The 21431-nt window shown below is 36.0% G+C and overlaps 1 protein-coding gene across 1 annotated transcript in view; it reads left to right on the forward strand.

Moving 5' to 3' along the window:
- Positions 1–15703, forward strand: part of LOC150091387 (protein DOP1A) — a 519845-nt gene extending 504142 nt beyond the window's left edge. The window contains exon 30 of the mRNA XM_090390176.1: positions 15362–15703. Within this exon, the coding sequence (XP_090246302.1) occupies positions 15362–15703 (342 nt within the window). The remainder of the gene's footprint in view (positions 1–15361) is intronic.
- The last annotated feature ends 5728 nt before the right edge of the window (positions 15704–21431 follow it).

Consider the following 21431-nt stretch of genomic DNA (forward strand, 5'->3'; position numbering starts at 1 on the left):
CATTGCTAAATGGAAAATTGAGCATGGCAAATTGGCACAATCATGTATCACTGCTGGGTCAAGAACATTGAGACTGGCGATAATTCCATCATTTAGAGGAAATCTTTTTCTGATTTCCATACAAAGTTCAACAAGAAATTTTAAACAATCATTTTTAAACCTGCTTTCACTGTCACCAAGCGGTGTTGAATTTAATAAGGCCATACAACGGCCTCCCAAATATATTTTATTCAGAGGCTTATGATTTATTGCATTGCTTGGATCAATTTTGACCAGCTTGCACGAAGTAATGACTTCTTTTATGAAAAATCTAAGAATATTTTTATACTCAATTGAAACCATTGAATGAAGTAAGTGCAATCTGAAATGCTCAGATTGAAATTCAATATTCAGGCAGTTTATTTTCTCCAGTACATATCCTAAAAACAACAACATATGCTTAGTTCCTTTGGTGATCATAGTATTGTAAATATTCCCTGCACCATCGATTTTATCAATTTTTGATTGAGACTGAAAATAAAGAACTAACGCATCCCACTGCTCAATAATAATTTTTATTACATTGCCACGGGATAACCAACGTGTTTGTGCTAATTTGGGGATTTTATGCTTAGTATCTACAACATCTTGAAATCATTTTGAACTCGTTTAATCTTTTACTACTACGGGAAAAATAACAAGAGATATCTTTTATAAATATTTCTAGATATGATGGTAGTACCTTGACTGAATGACTAGCGCATAATGCAAAAGAATGGCAAACACATCCCATTATAAATACTGATGGTACATCCTTTTTTAGCAATGACTGGAACCCACTCTTAGTACTCATCATAGTGGCACATTTATCACTATCAAAGCCAACGAGATTACTTATTTGAATGTTTTTTCCTATGAAAAGATCTTTTACAACTTGATAAAGCCCTTCTGAAATACCATTTTCAACACAAACAGTGTCAAGTAACACATCTACAACATCAAGTTTTTGAATATCAAAATATCTAACAACAACAGCTAGAACTTGTGATAAAGATAAATCTGTACTTTCATCTATTATCATTGAAAACTTGTTGTTTCTGCATATGTTAGAAATGTATAATTTTTCATGATAGGCTATGCCATCTTGTATAAGATAAGAGACTGTAGTCGCCTTCATCTGAACTTGTTTTGCAATATTGCTATTATGAAATGCTTTCTTACATGCTTCTATAAGGTGATCACATTGCGCAAATGGAACATTATGCTCAGAAATGAGTGCAGCAATTGTTAACTCTGCCTTTGCTACTTCTTCATTCTCGTAGGTTTACATTTTGTGAAGAACGTGTCTAACGTTGAACTTGTCTTAGCAATATTTGCACTTTTTATGTTTAACTGTATTTTTATGCACTAGTAACATCGATTTATTGGCATTCTTTAATTTCATATCACAACAAATACAGTAAGATGCACCTTTTTCATTACTGTCTTACTGTCTTCTTTCAACCAATCCTTTAATTCCAGATCTTCTAACCATTCATTTCTAAAATTTTGAGTATACCACTGTTTACGCAAAACATAAGCCTTTCTTCTTACGAAGAAAGGCTTAGGTTTTGCAAATTACAGTGTCTGGAGACTAGGCACCAGCGAGGTGATCTGATAGAGGTGTATAAAGCCTTGAATGGTTTAAGCATGCTCAATGCTGATGGGATTCTTCCTCTAGCTCAGAGGAATCACCTGAGAGGGCATAAATTCAAATTGAGGAAAGACAGATGTAGGATAGACGTGCGGAAATTTGCTTTAGCCAGAGGGTGGTTGGTTGGTGGAACAGACTTCCATCCCTTGTGGTGGAGGTTGATAGCCTAAATAAGTTTAAGGCTCAGCTGGACAGGTATTTTGAACGAACAGAGGGGTGAAGTGGAAGTGGGTGTTTTTTTTTTTTTTTTTTTTTTTGGCTGATGCTGCATAAGCTTGCTTTCTTGCATCAAATGCCTCTACTAATGCTAATGCTAATGTTTACTCATCTTTCTCTGTGGGGAACAAGTTTCAGACATTGTGGGCAATTTGTGGGTATGGCTAATTAGCAATTATCTTATTTAAAATGTTCTATAAAATAAAAAATAAATCACTAATCCATTAACATAAAATAGAAATAGTCACTACAATTTAAATTTATTATATCACTGTATGTAGTATACGCATAAATGTAAAATCACCCCAAATAATGCAATAATACCACGAACGATCACAAAATACTGTGCAGTAAAGACCGCCTTCCGCCTGCTCAATAGGCTGCGCATACATGTTAGTAGCACGATCATGTATGCTTACATGTATGAACATGTAAGCGTAATTTCATAGTGTAGAACCCTGCGAAAACTTTGAAATCCTTTTACATTTGTAGTATTTTGTACAAGCACTTGAGATATTACAAATTATGATTAGAATATAAAATTAAGAAAATTGTAAACTGTTATTAAATGTATTAAATTTTATTGTATTTACAAGAAATAAAAATAAATTTTGACTTAAAATTAAAAATTACCGAAAAAACCCAGATAATGAGATATTTTTGTGAAAAACACCTATCAACCCAGATGACAATCAAAAAACCCAAATCTGGGTGGAAAAACCAAGGAGTGGGAGCCCTGTGCACAGGTGTTAAAAACAATGAACTCATGGGTGAATTATCTGCAGCCACTACTGTCAATCACACAATCCTACAAGGCACTAGACTCTCAGGTAGCTAGAGAGTCTAAGACACTGATGAAACAGATATTCAGGCCCTATTTGGGAGTTAAGTGAACTGAAATTTGTCATGCACTGAATTGTCACATACAGTGAATTCTTATGCACCAACCAGTCATAAAGTGAACTGTGTTGTACTGAATTGACATGGACTCTCAACAGATATGCCCTCGATCTAATCTGGTTATTTTGCAACAAACAAATCCTCTGTTTCACGTTCATTATGGTGGGATCATTACTAATTCTGGGTATACCTTTTTAGCATGCTGGCAAAGTCAGCTTCGGATTAGATCACTTTTTAGGAGCTACTGAGTGGAACTTTTTTATTGCTTAAAATTATTGTATTTTGTTATCTTTTGTTTAAGTTTAGTGATTGATTTGATTTGGTAGTTGTTGGCGCATCGGCTTCTGTGGCCATATTGCACCTCCCAAGGTTTTTGCAGTACTTTGATCCAAGCCCGAGGCGGGAATCGAACCCGCGACCTTTGGGTTGCCGGGCAGGTACTTTACCCACTCGGCTAGCCCGGTCGGCGTTTAAGTTTAGTAATGTGGTTATTAGGTTAATGAATTGATAGATACTACACTATTATATCATGTGGTAAATTAAGTAATTTATTCCTGAAATGATACAGTTTAAACAATTGAACCACCATGGCAAATATAGCAAACATTTAATTTATGGCTACTTTTCAGGAACTGATTGTTTCCTGTATTCAGGCCTATGGGTGTTAGAACATTGCTTGAGGAGTGATACTAAAAGTTTCCAATTTGATAATGATATATGCATTCATTGAATTAAGTTACACAAAGGATAATACAATGTACAGTAGGCCCAATTTATGCCTGAGTTATGTTTCACCTCCTCCGGATCGTTAGCTGAAGTGCCATAAATCAAGGAAGAATTATAATGTATTTTAATGAGATAGGCTCCTTCACTACAAAAATTGAAACATAAGGGTTAATATAAGTGTTTTTTATATTAAATATTTTGGTTATTTTATAATTATGAGATATAAATAATATTTATAGATAAAATATAAGTAATAAAATAAAAAATTAAACTTAGTACTTCGTTAAGATTATTACTAAATATAATACTACTCTTATACCATGTGAAATTAATAATACATTTTATTAAGGCTATTTGCCTAAACTACTATACATAAGGTACCGTTTCAGGTATCTTTACCAATACCCATTATAAGACTGTGCTGTTGGGGGGAAAAAATAGAAAGGGTTACAAATTTCAATACATTTACCAATATTATGGTAAATGTATTGCAAATCGTAATTGTATATTTACCAATATATAATTATGATTTGCAAATAAACAATTCTAATTTTGGATTATTGTTACAATCAGATATTAAATTAGGTAAAGACAAAGAGATTAAATTGAACCCTGCCAGCAGTTAATTTATAGGTGAGAGATTAATTCCAATAGCCAATAGAATTGTACCTAGATTTTTGTCCTCGATCCAGGGTTCTTGTGTAGTGGACTCCTGAGATGACCTTTGCTCTCCTACTCTGGACATCAGAGTTGGTTTGCAGGCTGGCTCTGGTGGTCTGGAAGGGGTTGTATGTGGGTTACTCCTCCGGACAAGTTTCTCATGTTTCTTCTATTTTATTTTTAAAAAGATGGAAATATTGTGGGTTGAACTCTAATCCCTGTTTTCTATTGATGGTTTAGGGTCCAAATATTTTTATGAGAAAAGCTTCTTTGAATTTGCTTCTGTTCTGTTGGCTATCTGTGAGAGTTTTCAAGCTTAGGTTGATGATATCGCTGGGTTGTTTAGAGTTATCACTTAATTGGGCGTCTTCATGGGTAAGGTTAGGTAAGCAGAAGACCCACTTCATCTATTTCTGCATCAAATGTTGATAGGATATGAATGTTCTTTTTAAAAAGTCCACAAATATCATCCAGAAGATTGCCATCAGAACTGAATTATCCCCTTAGACCTCTATAATTAGAATTTTAAAGGCTTCTGGATATAAGGCCTGTATTCCTAGATTGTTAAATACCTTGGATGAGGATGATTCCGACAAGAGATTACAGTTTTCAAAGAAGATGCCTGAGATGTGGGGAATTCATTAATCAAATCATGTAGACAGATGAAGCCATTTTTAAATTAAATGGTCATGCAAATAGGCATAATTGTGTTTCTGAGCTGCTGCCAATCCACATGTTGTGATTGAGCAAGAATTGAACTTGGGTGGAGTGACTGCCTGGGGTGGAATTTGCTGAAGATGTCACAAGGCTTTATTTGTTTGATGAAAATGTTGAAAGTGAGAGTTACCTTCCAATGCTCAAGGATTTTGTCTGGCTGAAAATTGCTGGTAAAGATTTATACTTTGTGCAGGATCGTGCACTTGCCCATTGTTCATTAATGGTGAGAAGATTTCTCAATGAAAAATTCCCAAACAGATGTATCAAAGGATGTGGCCCAGTTCAGTGGCCTGCACAATCTCCAGATTTAATGCCTGTGGACTATTTTTTGTGGGGACATATAAGAAATGGATCTATGCCCAGAAACCTACTTCCATTGAGATGATGAAAACAATAATTACAAAATAATTTGCAACAGTTGATGAACAATTGTTTGAAAGATTGCCAAAAAAAAAAAAAAAAAAAAAAAAAGACTTCTTATTCCAAAGTGCAAAGCCACCATTTTAAATAGGCAGATGTAAAATAAATAGTTAAAATTTTTTTTTAGTCTTTTAGTAATAAGTTTACATTATTCTTTTTTAGCAAGTTTAAAACCATAGCCTTATTTTATTAGCATTAGCATTAGTAGAGGCATTGGATGCAACAAAGCAAGCTTATTCAGCATCAGCCAAACAAAAAAAAAAAAAAAAAAACACACACCACTCCCATTTCACCCTTAAATTTGTTTAGGCTATCAACTTCAACAAGTGATGGAAATCGGTTCCACCAACCAACCACCTGCTGGCCAAAGGCAAATTTCCGCACATCTATCCGACATGTGTCCTTCCTCAATTTGAATTTATGCCCTCTGAGGTGATTATTCTGAGCAAGATGAAGAATCCCATTGACATTGAGCATGCTCAAACCATTCAAAGCCTTATACACCTCTATCAGATCACCTCGCCGGTGCCTAGTCTCCAGACTCTGTAATTTACAAAACTTAAGTCTTTCTTCGTAAGAGCAACCCTTTATTCCATTCACTAATCTTGTTGCCCTTCTCTGTACCCGTTCCAGCAGCTCTACATCCTTCTTGAAATGAGGCCTCCAGACCTGTATACAGTACTCAAGATGTGGCCTAACCATTGCCTTATACAATGGAATAATCACCTCCTTATCCCTGCTAGAAAAATTCCTGTATATCATTGACAAGACACCATGAGCTACTCTTGCAGCTCGTCTGCACTGCTCAGAGAACTTCATATCTGCCTGCACAATTACCCCCAGGTCCTTTTCATTCTCCACAACTGTCAGTGTAGTACCGCAGAGTTGATACGTTGCTCTGTGGTTACTGTTTCCCATATGTAGTACTTTACATTTGTCAATGTTAAACTTCATTTGCCACCTCTCAGCCCATCTGTTCAACCTTTCCAGATCCTGTTGCAGCAGCATAGCATCAGTAGTGTCCTTAACAACCCTGCCAACCTTTGTATCATCTGCAAACTTGGACATTAAACTTGATATACCATCATCAATATCATTCATAAACACCGAAAACAACAACAGACCCAACACTGAACCCTGAGGAACACCACTAATGACATTAGTCCACGTTGAGCAGTGTCCATTGATTACCACTCTCTCTCTTCTGACACTCAACCATCCCCTTATCCATAGCAGCATTTTTCCTCCAATGCCACACTGCTCCAATTTATGCAGCAGTCTTCCATGTGTAACAGTATCAAAAGCCTTTCTAAGATCCAAATATATAATATCAAAGTTATTCCCTGCATCCAGTTCTTTTGTGACTACATCATAGTATCCAATCAAATTGGTCAGGCAAGACCTGCCCTTAACAAAACCATGCTGCGTCTGAGCTATAACTGAATTCTTGTCTAGATGATCCTGCAGTGCTTCTTTAACCAGTGCCTCCATTAATTTACCTGGAACAGAAGTTAAACTAACAGGTATATAATTACTTGTGTCAGCCTTTGATCCTCCTTTGTGAATTGGGGTTACATTTGCACATCTCCAGTCTATGGGTACCTCCCCTGAGTCCAAAGAAGCTCTCATAATTATGGCTAGGGGTTTGCTTACTTCCTTTGCTGCCTCCTTTAATATAACTGGATAGATCCTATCCACCCCAGGTGCCTTTTTTATGTTTATCCTCAACAATCTCTCCTCCACTTTCCTCTCAGTTATTACAAAATCATCTAGCTCACTGCCAATGTTTACTTTATCTACGTCATTCTCCTCATGCGTGAATGTAGATGCAAAATACTCGTTTAGATTGATAGCCACTTGAGCAGGATCCTCAACTGTTGAGCCATCAATATCCAGTGGACCAATCTGATTCATCCCTTTTCTTCTTGAGTTTAAATAGGTAAAGAACTCTTTTCTGTTTTTCTTTGCATCCTTTGCCAAGGATTTTTCGTAGTCTGCCTTTGCCTGCCTAATCTCCTTTGTGACTTGGTTACAGACCAACTTATATCTATCATAGGCTTCCATGTCACCCATTAATTTGTATGTATTCCATGGATTTTTCTTCTCTGCCACATGTCTCATTAGTTCATCTGACAACCATTTAGGCCTAAACCTTGAATAATATTTCTTAGTTGGTATGTAAAGCCTGGTAGCTTCCAAGATTAGTTCCTTGAATGCTTCCCATTTTGAGTTTGCTGTTGGTAACATCATCAGTTGGTCCCACTGTATAGAATTTAAATACTGTCTCAGACCATCATAGTCGCCTTTACGAAAACAAAAACCCTTCCCTTTACCTCTGATGGTAGTTACCTTCTTGAGTAAATCCCACTTCAACACACTGTGATCACTGCCACCTAGTGGTTCATTTATCTGCAGATTCTTAATGAATGAAGAATCACTACTGATAATCAGATCAAGAGTATTGCTCCCTCTTGTTGCCGCACGAACATGCTGATGTAGAAAACAATCATCCAATAAATCCACAAAAGCCTTGCTAGTGTTGTTCGAGCCCATCACCACCAAATACGGAGGATGCGGAAAGGTCAGGGAATGACCACTGCATATCCCCGGAGCAATATGGCCTTAGTTGCTAATGCTCCTAAAAACCAAATAACAAACAAACAAACCTTGCTAGTGTGTGAGTGACCAACCCACAAATTCCAGTCAATATCTGGGAAATTAAAATCCCCCATTATAAGACTCCCTGATTTACTGGCCCACTCTATTTCCCTGTACAATATCTTATTATACTCATCAGAGTCATTAGGCCTATAGCACACTCCTACTCTCAATTTTGATTTCCCTATGCTTATGTCACACCAAACTGACTCGACACTGCCCTGTCCATCGATGTCGACTGGCTTCACTTCCTTGGATTTTATGTGTTTCTTAACTAATAGCATAACCCCTCCTCCCCTTATAAAAAAAAAAAACGAAAAAATGACTTATGTTAATTGAAATGGACATCACTGAGAGTAGAACTAAGACCTCTTACAGCAGTATCCCACATAGCACTGACAATTGGTAACGAAACTGTTCTGTGTTATGTGAAACGGTGCTGATTGAAGTATAATTATAATGGGTTTTAACTGAATATGTACCAGAGAAACAATCTATAAACAAATTATAATAAATCTATAAATAGTTTGTGCTTGATAGCCAATTAAAAGGATTTGAAATAAAAAAATATTGTAAAAATGAAGGTAATATCACGAAAGATAAGAAAAAAAAGCTTTATTGTTTATTTTGGTATTTCAATAATGAAGTCTGAAGTAGTCTATCTTTTTATTGGTGTACAAGCCTTTGTAGCATCGAATTCCTTCTTCTAAAATTTGCTGTGTCTTGATGCTATGTGATCGCCTCACAGGCCACGTACCCCCCCCCCCCAAAAAAAAACTTTCTCCAATTCTTCTGTTGAAAATACTTTTGGTGCCACTTCAGTGTTATCCACTTCAGAATTGTTTTTCTCTTCTTCTTCATATGCAGTTTGCTCATCAATTACAAGGAGAGTTCCATCATCTAAATCATTTGCATGTGAGTTAGTGCAGTCACGTACATTGGCAGTATCCAAAGTTTCGAATCCCACATCTTCTGCAATTGTCTGAAAGTGTAGTACTTTGCATTTGTCTGAACTTGCGATTCAAAACCAGTGAAATCATTTGCCAAATGGGGCGAAACATGCTGCCAAACAGGGCGAAACATGCTGCCAAACAGAATGCATGTTGTTGGCAGTGATTTCTAGCCAAGATGCAGATATATTTTTGATTGTATTTAAAGAGGTAAAAAATAAATTGTGAAATGAAAAGTTCGAAAAGCTATCATGCTTGCACACTGCCGCTGACTGCCTGAGGAGAGCTATTGGCACATGTGCATGTGAGACAACAGAGTTGGCACCGCAGCATATATGTATATGTACCTAGGTTATGATAACGCAGCATATATGCAGAGTAAGTGTCTAGGCTGTTGAAAGAGTTTTAATATGTACAGTAAATTTTTGACTTAAACTTAATTGAAAACTGTGTTATAGTGAAACCCGTGCTGTTTGAAGCTGTGCTAAGCGAGGTATTACTGTATATATATTTGTGAAATGAATTAGGAAGTGTTTGGAGTTTATTTTTTTTTTTTCCCAGATAGGTATTTTCATTAATTTGACTATCCTTGATGCAGTGATATAGATGAGAAAACAAAAATTGCCATATAGTATGTTGTATGAAGTTTTTAAAGATACTATATGCACAGCATAGGTTACCTTCCTCCTTATCATGGTGAGTGACCTCGGCAATTCCCCCCTTCCTTCCCCACATATACACTATTGGACACCCTCTAATCACAGCCAGTGATCGCTGGACAAGACTATTTAAGACTATTCATTTGACAAGACTATTTAAGACTATTCATTGAATGAGCGGACTCTCTAGTAGCCAGTCATGAAAGCTGTAATGTCAAAATATAAGGAAAGTTGGTTTTCACCATGATGCTTACCATCACTCAAGGGATAGTTTGAGTTCTTTTGACTTGATGAATATGCCAAACATGGTTTTTGCCACTAGTCAGTAAAGCAGTGATATTGCTCTGGATGATGCACTGAATCATATCTACCACTTCATGTGTAATAGCATTAGCAGAGGCATATGATGCAAGAAAGCAAGCTTATACAGCATCAGCCAAAAAAAAAAAAAAAACATTTCACACATCCATTTGTTCTAAAAGTTTGTCCATTTCTTCCTTGAATTTATTTAAGCTATCAACTTCTACTATATGCAATATGATGGAGGTGTGTTCCAGCAATCAACTACCCACTGGCCAAAGGCAAATTTCTGCACATCTTTTCTACAACTATCTTTCCTCAGTTTCAGTTTATGACCAGACAGGTTTATAATCTGAGTAAGAGGAAGAACCCCATCAGCATTAAGCCTGCTCAAACCATTCAAGGCCTTATACACCTCAATCAAATCACCTTGCAGGTGCCTAGTCTCCAGACACTGCAATTTGCAGAACTTAAGCCTTTCATGTAAGAGTACCCCCTTGTTCCCCTCACCAATCTTGTTGCCCTTTCCTGTACTCATTCTAGCAACTCTAACCTTCCTAAAATGAGCCCTCCAGACCTCTATGCACTACTCAATGCTCTGCATGATCATTGCCTTATACAAAGGCAATAATCACCTCCTAATCCCTACTAGCAAAATTCCTGTATGTCATTGACAAGACCCTATGACCTGCTCTGGCAGCCTGTCTGCACTGGCCAGAAAACTTCATATCTTACTGCACAATTACCCCCATGTCTCACTACCCTGAGTGTAGCACCTTTGCGAAGTATAGTACTTTGCATTTGTCAGTGTTAAATAAACTTCAGTTGCCACTTCTCAGCCCATCTGTCCAGCTTTTCTAGATCCTGTTGCAGTATCATACTGTCATTAACAACCCTGCCAACCTTTGTATCATCTGCAAACTTGGACACTAAACCTGATATACCTTCATCAATATCATTGATAAATATACAAAACAACAATGGGACCAACACCAAACCCTGAGGAATTCACTAATAACATTAGTCCATGAAGAGCAGTGTCCATTGATTACCACTCTCTGTTGTCTTCCACTCAACCACCTTTTATCCATTGTAGCAATTTGCCCTTAATGCCATACTGCTCCAATTTGTATAGCAGTCTTCCATGTCCAGTAGTATCAAAAGCTTTCCTGAAATCCAAGTACATGATATCAAAATTATTTTTTCCATCCAGAGCATAGTATCCAATCAAATTGGTCAGACAAGATTTCTCCTTAACAAACCCATGCTGTGTCTGAATTATTGCTGCAGTCTTGTCTAGATGATCCTGCAATGCTTCTTTAACCAGTGACTCCATTATTTTTCACGGAACAGAAGTAAAACTAACAGGTCTCTAATTACTCGTGTCACCACTACCACCACCGCTAGTAAGAAGTTATAAAGGAGAATTTGGCTGTCACAAGATGACTGGATTCTGCTAATATTTATTACTTTTAAAAGTGTAAACTGGATATCAGCATTTAGAATAATATCCTTGACAAACTTTATAGATCAATACTTGTAATTATAATAATATTATAATTACCAAAGGTGCTGGCTGTCTAAGTTTACAATGAAGAATCCATTTTTTTGAGTCAGTTTGATCCTTCTCCATTTCATAATGGTAACAGTTTCTTTTTGTCTTTTTTATTTTTTCAAACAATTAGTAAAACTATGTTAAAATTAGAATTGAAAAAAAAGTTCTGTGAATATTTTTCTTATATATATTGAACAAATACGACTACGATAAACACCTGATAGTAGTTTGAAATAATTGTTTAGTTAACTATAAATAAAATCAAACTTTATTCTGCAATTTTTCATTTCCAATGCAACATTTATAGTATACTTCAAGTACATGTGACACTTCCAAGGATGGCTCACACTAAATTCAGAAAGCAATAAATTTTCATAAAAGAATCTAATTAAAAACCAATATCTTTTCAAATAAAATATACAGGATGGCAACTCCTCCAACTGACATTGAAATACAAGACAAAACATCATTCTCCTACATCAGTAAATTAGTTAAGGCCACCTTCTTTGTCAAATGGAATTATAAAAGACCACTGTGAGATGAGTAGATATAATATATTAGGAATGTCAAAACACATTGATGGGTGACAAACTTTGTGATGTTTTATATATATGGTGAACAAAAGCATTAGTGTATTTCTACCAGTGTTGTGCCATCGAGGTTAATTGTGGCTGAAAGATAGCAAAGTTTGCAACAGTATCTTTCATGAAGAAACCATGATCATTTGATGTTTCTTTGGGTTCAAGCCCGTCACCACCAAATACGGAGGATGTGGAAAGGTCAGGGAATGACCACCGCATATTCCCGGAGCAATATGGCCTTAGTTGCTAATGCTCCTAAAAACCAAATAACCAATCTTTGTGTAAATTTGGTTGTGCATAATTTATTATAACTTCTAGGTAAGCTAATGTTTGAGAAGTCTACTGTACTCAGAAACAATCCTGCTGCTCTTTATTATAAAATGTGTGTTGTCAATAAAATTTAATTTTTAGAATGTTTTCCTCCAGATTTACAAAAAAAAAAAAAACTCATGTTTTTTTGCATTATGGCCAACTCCCCCCCCCCCACTTCTCTCTCCTGCTTATGGTTACCCAATCATCAGTGTTTTCAGAGTCAAAAATTGACAGCTATGAATTATCTGGTTTTGTTTAAAACAGATATAAATATGGAGCATCACTTTTGTTAAATCTGATAAAAGTGATATTTTACTGTCATATAATTAGATAGGAAATAACCAGTTTTTTTTGTTTTTTTTTATGAATGAATGTATCACAGTAGACTCAAAATAATGGCACCCCAAATAATGAACATTCAAGCTAACGGCAAGTCAGATGATTACTGTATTTGTTTACGTTCGCCATTTTGAAAGTGAATACTGTTCTGATATCATGGATTATACTGCTGTTTTACATTTATTTTAAAATACCCCCCCACCTAATACAGCTCCTAAAGTTAATAAACTTGATACAGAGAAGAAAAGAAGAACAACGTTAAAGCTTAGTGACAAACTTGATATAATCCCAACTATTACATTAAGCTCACCCAGAAAGTTAATTCTTATATCCATATGTATTGTCTCTGTAAATTGCATGTGTTCTCTGGTTGATTTTTCTGTTTTGCTGGACAAAAAAACCCCAGTTTCTGGGGGGGGGGGAACCTTGCTATCTACACCTGAGACCGACTAACTCAGCCATGGAGTGAAAAGTTCCTTGCATCATTTGACAGGATTCTAACCAGGGGCCTTTTCCACCTGGTGTGGGGAGGATGGTGACTATACCACTGTGCAGACTAAACTTGATATACCGTATTTCCCCACGTATAAGACGCACCTTAATTTTGGGACCCGAAATTTGAAAAAAAAAATGTATTACATAAGGTTATTGAACTCAAGTTTTATTCATCATAAAATTCATACAACTCCTCATCACTGTCAAAACTCCCATCTATTAGCTTGTCTCATCTGTGTCTGATGACGAATCACTGTCTTCATATATTGCCTCGTCCTCAGTTCCATCTATGGCATTTGAAATGCCACACTTCTTAAATGACTTGACTACGATCTCAATCTTGATATTATCCCAGGATCTTTTCACCCAGGTACAAATTTCTCCTATAGTTGGCTTCTTCACTCTTCCTGCTGGTGTAAAATTGTCCTCCGAAGACTTCATCCATTAGTCTCTCGTGGCCACTTTGAAGGGTTTGTTAATGCTAACATCAAATGGTTGGACCTGGGATGTCAAGCCTCCAGGTATGACGGCAAGTTTTGTTTTTTGCTCTGCAGCAATCTTTGTATTTTTTGTTGTGTGCCCTGAACTGATCAAGCAGCAATAGGGCAAGTTTGCATAAGAGCCCACCTGGTCTCCTGCTCCAAACTTTCTGAAACCAGATCTTCATCCCATCCTGATCCATCCAACCCTTGTCATGAATGTGGACAATCACTCCTCGAGGAATGTGTTCTTTTGGCATTGTTTTGCATTTGAAAATCAGCATAGGAGGCAGCTTGGTTCCATCTGCATGAAAAGAGCCATTGGAAAAGACCACTTTTCTTCAGTTACAGTTTTCACCCCCTTCTTATCAACAGTTGTGTTACTTGGGATGTCAAATTGAAGGGGGGACTTTGTCCATATTTGCGATCTGTCCCAGCTCAAACTGATGTGTCTTCTGACATTGAATGACAAAAGGATGAAATTCAAGGACCTTCTGCTCATAGCTTTCAGGCATCTTTTGGGCAAGTCTGGTGGGTGTACGCATGTCTATTCCGTTTCATGAACCTAAAACACCAATTGTGTCCTCCATTGAAATCAGTAACTTCTTTTTCATCAGCAATTCTTCTTGCCTCATGCTGAACCATCTTTGTGGACACAGGAATTCCACTTGCCCTTTGCTCTTCAATCCATATATTCAATTCCCTCTCTAAATCAGGCCATTTTGCTGACTTGCCTCTCATGGCCTTCTGCCGTGGAGTTTTCAGTAGGGTTTCTTCTTCCCGTAGCCAGTCTCGGATTGTTTTCTCAGTTGGAGGAGGACCAAACTTACGTTCAGCAGCACGATTTCCATTCACTTTTGCAAACAGGATCGCTTTTAACTTGAATTCAACACTGTACGAAAATCTTTTCTGAGCCATTTTTGGGCAGAACGTGGCAAAACGTAACCTAATATACTGGTAACAAGTGCGAAACAATGAGAGCAAAGACAACAAGTGTGAAAAAGTGGGAAATGCAAGTAAAAAAATCTACAACCACTGTATAAGACGCACCCAGTTTTTAGAACCCACATTTTTCAAAAAAAGGTGCATTTTATACATGGGGAAATACGGTAATAAAGAAAATAGAACAAAGCTTAAGTAGGAGTATATTAATGGCAGAATATAACAATGCATCATCAACAAGTTTATGCTTTTTTATGTGCAGTTAGTAATCCACCGTAGCCAAGTGGTCAGGAGCGGGAGTGCAGTAGCACACGCTCCTTGAGTTAGACTAGGGTTCAAGCCCCCCCCGCTAAATACGGTCGATCTGCCAACCTGCACTGGACCAGCGTGTCAGATTATGGTCCATTTCCCTCAGCATGAATTGTTGAAGAAGCTTCCATCCTGCAGTGGGTTGATAATAGCTGCAGTTTACCTTTACCTTTTTTTTTATGTGCAGTTAATAAAATTGCATTATTAATCTCTCTATTTCTTATTTAGCCTCATTATTCTGCATTAAATATATTAAAAATAAAACTTTCTAGATAACAGAAAAATCGAAATCTTGAATCCCCGAAGGTGCCATTATTCTGAAAGTTTGCTGTATAATGATTTAATTAGATTATTAAGGTGAATATATATTTGTAACTTTTATAATTAAAAATGTTGTTTGTGTGTATACCTTAATAAATAACTTTTAGGAACTTGGGAATTATAATATTAGGAACTGTTTTTCCATGTTAGGTACCCAGTGAGGAAAGACTAACCTTTGTACCTGGCCAGCCTCTTCTAGCTATGGCTGCTATTACATCTTTAGTTCAGTTACAACCATTCTTCAACACATTGGCTGATATGAATTTCAGCCAACAGCTACATAGGACTAGAAACAAAATAATGCATGCAGGACCATCACACGACCATAAAAGTCATCCTGTCAGTTTATCAAAATCGAGATCAGCCCCTGAGCTTTTCAGTTTGGATTCAACAGTTTGTAATATAGAGAGTAGTAGCATATTAAAAACCTCACTACAAAAAATTGAAAAGATATTGGAATCTGATTTCCTAGAACTGCGTCCATGTACATAGTAAAAATTCTTTTCATGTGATATTTTAAACAATGATTATTGTCCTCTGATCCAAGAAAATATTATTGGAAAAATCCTTTTACGTTGTAAATAAAGTTCATTAAATATTGAGGATGAAGAATTTGCAGCTGATAGCTGTGTATTAAAGATGTATGATATTTATGATTTCAAATGCTTTTATATTGAATACATAAAACTCCATATTTTGATTCCATCCATGTAAATATGTATATAGTGACTTTTTTTTTTTTTATTATTATTATAAATTTAATGTATTATCAAAGTGTAGCTCTTAAATAAAAGGAATTTTTTTATCAGATAAATCAGCTATTTTGTTTTTAATATCTCTATATTAACAAAACAGAATGCTTTTTTAATTTAACCTTTCAGAACATGCTCTTTTATATACATATATTGTGTGTGTGTTTTATTGTCATTTTTTGTTAATTTTGTATGTTTTTGTTTATTTTGTTTCATAATTTGTGATAAATTGTCAAGTCTGTTCTTCTCTAATGCATGGATACTGGCTTCATTTAAAGACCTGATATAGAGCAATTATCTAATTTATTCAAATGGATACAAAATAGAAGGATTAAATTTAAATCTAGGCATTGGATTTATTTAATAATGAAAATGCCATGTAGTTTCAGCAGACATTGTGTAAAGTGATTTCAATCTTAAATATTTTATTAAATAAATATTTAGATCTCACAGTTCTGAAGTAAAGTTGTGAATTAATTTTAGTGAAATTTATAGTTAACATATTATAATTAGCTTATTTTGTTTCTTCCTGTATATTGATTTGTAGCAAAACAAATTGTAATATATAGTCATCTATTGCTTTTTATCAGTTTAAAAATAGATAAATATATATATTTCATCTATTTTTTTTTTTAAATTATAATTAATTTCTCTTACCATTTCTTTGCTTTCCTTTATAAAACCAGCACACTATGGCCATAGTTGCCAATATGCCTAATAAATCGGCACCTCCATAGCCAGGTGGGTAGGAGCAGTAGTGCGTAGCACACATTTCTTGATTAGACAGGGGTTCGAGCCCGTGACCACTAAATACTGAGGATGCGGAAAGGTCAGGGAATGACCACCGCATATCCCCGGAGCAATATGGCCTTAGTTGCTAATGCTCCTAAAAATCAAACAACAACAGCCTAATAAATCCCTAAACTAAAAACAACTTTATAAAACATCAAGTTTTTTTTTTATTTACCTTCTTTGTGTTGATATTTCAATATAAACAGGTAACAGAAAGCATTATGATTTTCTGGCAATTGCACTGTAAAATAATGAGAAATTTTTGAGTTTTTACTGTTGAAAACATATGAAGTGCAAAAAAAAAAACAACTTAATATAGTGGAATATATGTTATTCTCATTTTATTGGTGATGCTCATAAATTTTGCCTTAGGAACATCTAGCATGACTTTTAAAGCATTGTTTCCATGTTTTGTGTATCAAGAACGAGTGGACCAACTGTGCAAAAAACACCAGCCAGAGGGCCCGTTCAGGTCAGCTACGTATTGTTGGCTAGAGGGGGCAGGAGGAAGATGTTATGTGCTGTGCCAGAATGATCATCATTCAATAACACTCTCATAATAGTGCTTCCTGTACCCAGCCCATACACACGTAGGGCATCTTCTCTTATTACACAACCCACCTGACTAAATCAACACATTGGTGGTGTGTTACTGCCCCTGTTGCAGGCACATGGATCTCTACTATCTAGAATTGCTTAAGTATCTCTCCATCTTATATTCATTTCATAAACTTCCACTGTCCTATTCCGAAACATCTTTAAAATCATCTGTATATACAAATACTCTGTACTAGTGTTTCCAAATTCCTGACAGATATTAATCTTTGGGATTCGGGAATGAGAAATTGGAATTCCCAAAATCATAGCTTATTCTATATTTTTCATACCATTTTATTTACGTGATTTTAAATAATAATGGACTATAATAATTAACAGGGAATTATTTTTCTGTGATAGGTTTATACTAAAAGTTTCAGAGGTTTTCTGTAAAAAAAAAAAAAAAAAAAAAATAATGAATGATATAATAATTGCATGGTTTATTATTATTATGACCCAATATATTTTGACAAGATTATATATTTCAAGAACATATAAAAGTGACTTCTTGATATACACATTTGATAATAGAAAACATTAAAAAGTAGTGAACATTAACACAAAATAAAAATTTAAAGATAATATCACAAATATTGAATATTTAAAAGTTATCATTCTTAAAATGAAATTTTAAAATGCATAAAGCATTGATTGCCCTATCCGATAGTCTTGATCTTTGTTTTGACAAATATTCCAGACGTAGAAAAATATCTTTCATTTTGCATTGACGTTGGTCAAATTGTTAAGAGTGCATTCAAAAGCATCTTCAAGTTGGGCGTTTGAGTACATCATTTGAGTTGCTTCATATAAGCTCATTTCCTTTTTTAACGATGAAACCATTTTGTCCACTTGCCCTAATTTTGGTTTTGCCGTTGAAATTGATATTGCTTTTGATAATTCAGATTTTAGATCAGTTTCTGATTTCATGTCGGAGGATTCCACAACAACATTCACATCTTCTTCTCTTTGCATGTCTTCTATTATAGCACATTTTCCTTTAAAAAGTCTTTTCATTAATAATTTTGCCAACTGAGCTATTTCATTCTTGTTTGCCAAAGCAAAAAAATTGTCCTTTTCAACCTCATATAAGCAACTAACATTGCTTAAATATTTAATGAGGGACACTAGATCTTTATTCTTGCATTTAAGCAATTCATTTCTAATTTCTTTTAAAAGCATACTGCTCAAAGCAGAATTCTTTTTTTTCCAAATTACTAAAAAGAAACTTAAAAATTCCTTCACTTGTTAGAAAATTTGCATCATGCTAATCGAACAGGTTTTAAGCAATTTAACATATCTCTTGCAATTTCACAATGTTCCTCTTTTGATAAGTAACTGAGCTTCAGTCGTAAAACAATCTTTATCGGATTTAGGATCTTTAAAAATCTTTCAATCATTCTTTCTAATGTGTTCCAGGGTGTGTTACAGTCCAAAATGACTTGTAGTTCCATTTTTTCACTCTTGATTATTTCCTGCTGGAGAATATTTAAACAGTTTTACAATTTTTCTTATACTAAAAATTGGTATACTATAATCAGAGTCATCACTTTCATGTTTCTCGTATTCAGAATCTGCATCATATTTGCTTCCACTGCTGCTTGCTTTTGATGCTTCATATTTCAAATTTTTGACGTAAAACACTTTCGTTACAGTAAGGTGAAGTGCATGATTGTAACTTAACTGCTGAATAGTCGGTGATAACTTTCCGAATTTTTCCATAATTGCTGCACCATCACTAGTTGTTGCAACCACTCTGCTTCAATTTTTAATTCAAAGGTTTCTAATCTTTCCTGAAGTAAAGATAATTTTTTTGCAGGACAGTTCCCATGAACTCTTATTAAACCAAGATTCAGTGAAGTCGCATTGTAGTATACATGAATGTTTATGTATCTTTGATTCCTACAACTGGTCCACTCGTCTATGCAAATGCTCATTTTCTTATTTTCGCATTTGAAAGTACCAAATTTCTCAATGTACAGTTGTTCTATTTTACTGTAATATTTATATATTAATGCCATAACTAATGATGGACTTTTAGGCAATTGCAGTCCTTTGCTTAAGAAACTTGCCCTAATAAATTTTCTTTGAGGATGGTTATTCCATCTGCTGCTGCAAGGTTGCTTACCATTTTTTCTAAATCTTGTGACTCGTGTCCTTTGATGTATTGTAAAATTGTGCATTATTTCTTAAAAGTAGTAGGCATTGGCTCATCAGGATTATTTTCAGAGATTTTTGTCCTTTTCATGCCGTGAATATGTTCAAAGTGCCTATGAAGTCGGCCCCGAGTGCCAAGCGATAGTTCCCAAGCGATCTTTCTAGTGCGATTTTCTAGCGTTTTTTCTAGGGCGAGTACTGGTGCTTAATTAATCCCTCCACCGCTTGCAACGTTACTGCTGACCGCTCGCAACGTTACTGCTTCCCTCGCTGAGCAACGTTACTGCTATCGCTAGCAACGTACTGCTCTCCTCTTCTGCTGATCGCTTGGTCACTGGTTGGCACTGCTCCTGCCTCCACGTGGCGGGGTCGGTAACCTGGGAGAAGGAATTCCCTCTTCCGGGGCTAAAAGGAGCAGCGATGGATTACGATGCATATCCATCGCTAGAGCCCACGGGCTCCAAACCCGTCAACTCTGATTCAGAGCATGACTTGAATCGTCCGAAGAGACTACAGACAGAAAAACAAACAATAGACATGCCAGCATTTCTGATAATGCATTCCCTATCCACACAACCTGTTGGCAAGCTATCGCCTTTCCTAATACAGAAATGTTTAGAATCGGTTGTTGGATCTCCCAAAATGGTTAAACGTCTCCAATCCGGAGACCTTCTAATTGAAGCTTCTAAGCCAGATCACTCAGAAAATTAAAATTAACAACTTTTAACAATATTCCTGTCAGTAACAGCCCATAACACTCTGAACACCTCTAAAGGAGTTATCAGCGAATGGGACTTACTAAATGTGTCTGAGGAAGAAATCATTCAAGAGCTTAGCGAACAAAAAGTGACTCATGCACGGAGAATTATGACGAAAAAAGATGGCAACCTATTACCAACCAGATCCATTATTTTGACATTCAGTACTCCGAATCTCCCATCTTCTGTAAAAGCAGGTTACTTAAACTGCAAGATTCGACCCTACATCCCGAATCCCATTCACTGCTTTAAGTGCCAGAAGTACGGCCATTCTCAGACGGCATGCCGAGGCGATGCTGTGTGCCCTATTTGCGGCTCCAAGGAGACTGTACAGCCTCCACTCCCACTTGCCCAAACTGTAAAGGAAGCCATCCTGCATTTTCTAAAGCGTGTGACCTTTGGAAAACAGGGAAAAAAATCCAAAAGTATAAAGTGGAGCATAAAGTCACATACCCTGAAGCAAGAAAGCAAATAATGCTAACCATGCCTAGCCGATCATATGCATCTGTCACCAAAAATAGCCACTCAGCATCAACCCAAACAGATGTCTCCATCGAACTGAATATGATGCTATCTCAACCTTGCCCGAAACAACGAAATCAGCTACTGTTGAAAACCAGAAGAAAGTGAAACCACGCATTAGCAACATGGAAATGGAGGTTCAGTCAGAGGATGAAGAGACAGTACTAGAGTTACATGCTAGTGATACCATGGATACAGGACGCCCAACCTTTCCCAGAAATGAAAAATCAAAACTAAGCAGACAGAAACCTTCCCAGAAAAAAACAGTCAGATCAATCTTCCTCAAGTAAATCCAACAAATGAATAAATTCCTTCAATGGAACTGTAGAGGATTATGCAGTAATATAGATGACTTGAATGATTTACTAATAGAAACTAAAGCAATAGGTGTATGTTTACAGGAAACCTTTTTATCACCACAAGTTTCTCTGAAAATTAAAAATTATTCTATGTTTAGGCGAGACAGGGATTCTGACACTCCTGCTCGTGGTGGGATGGCTATTCTTATCAGAACTAACATACCGTCAAGACATCTCCAACTACAAACCTCTTTAGAAGTTGTAGCGGTTCGGATAGCAATGGGAATATCACTAACCCTGGCATCCATTTATATCCCACCGAATTATCCTTGCTCCCAGACTGAAC

The sequence above is a fragment of the Mastigoproctus giganteus genome, chromosome 1 (genome assembly GCF_048544385.1).
Source record: "Mastigoproctus giganteus isolate SK-2022 chromosome 1, ASM4854438v1, whole genome shotgun sequence".
NCBI classification, from domain to species: Eukaryota; Metazoa; Arthropoda; class Arachnida; order Uropygi; family Thelyphonidae; genus Mastigoproctus; species Mastigoproctus giganteus.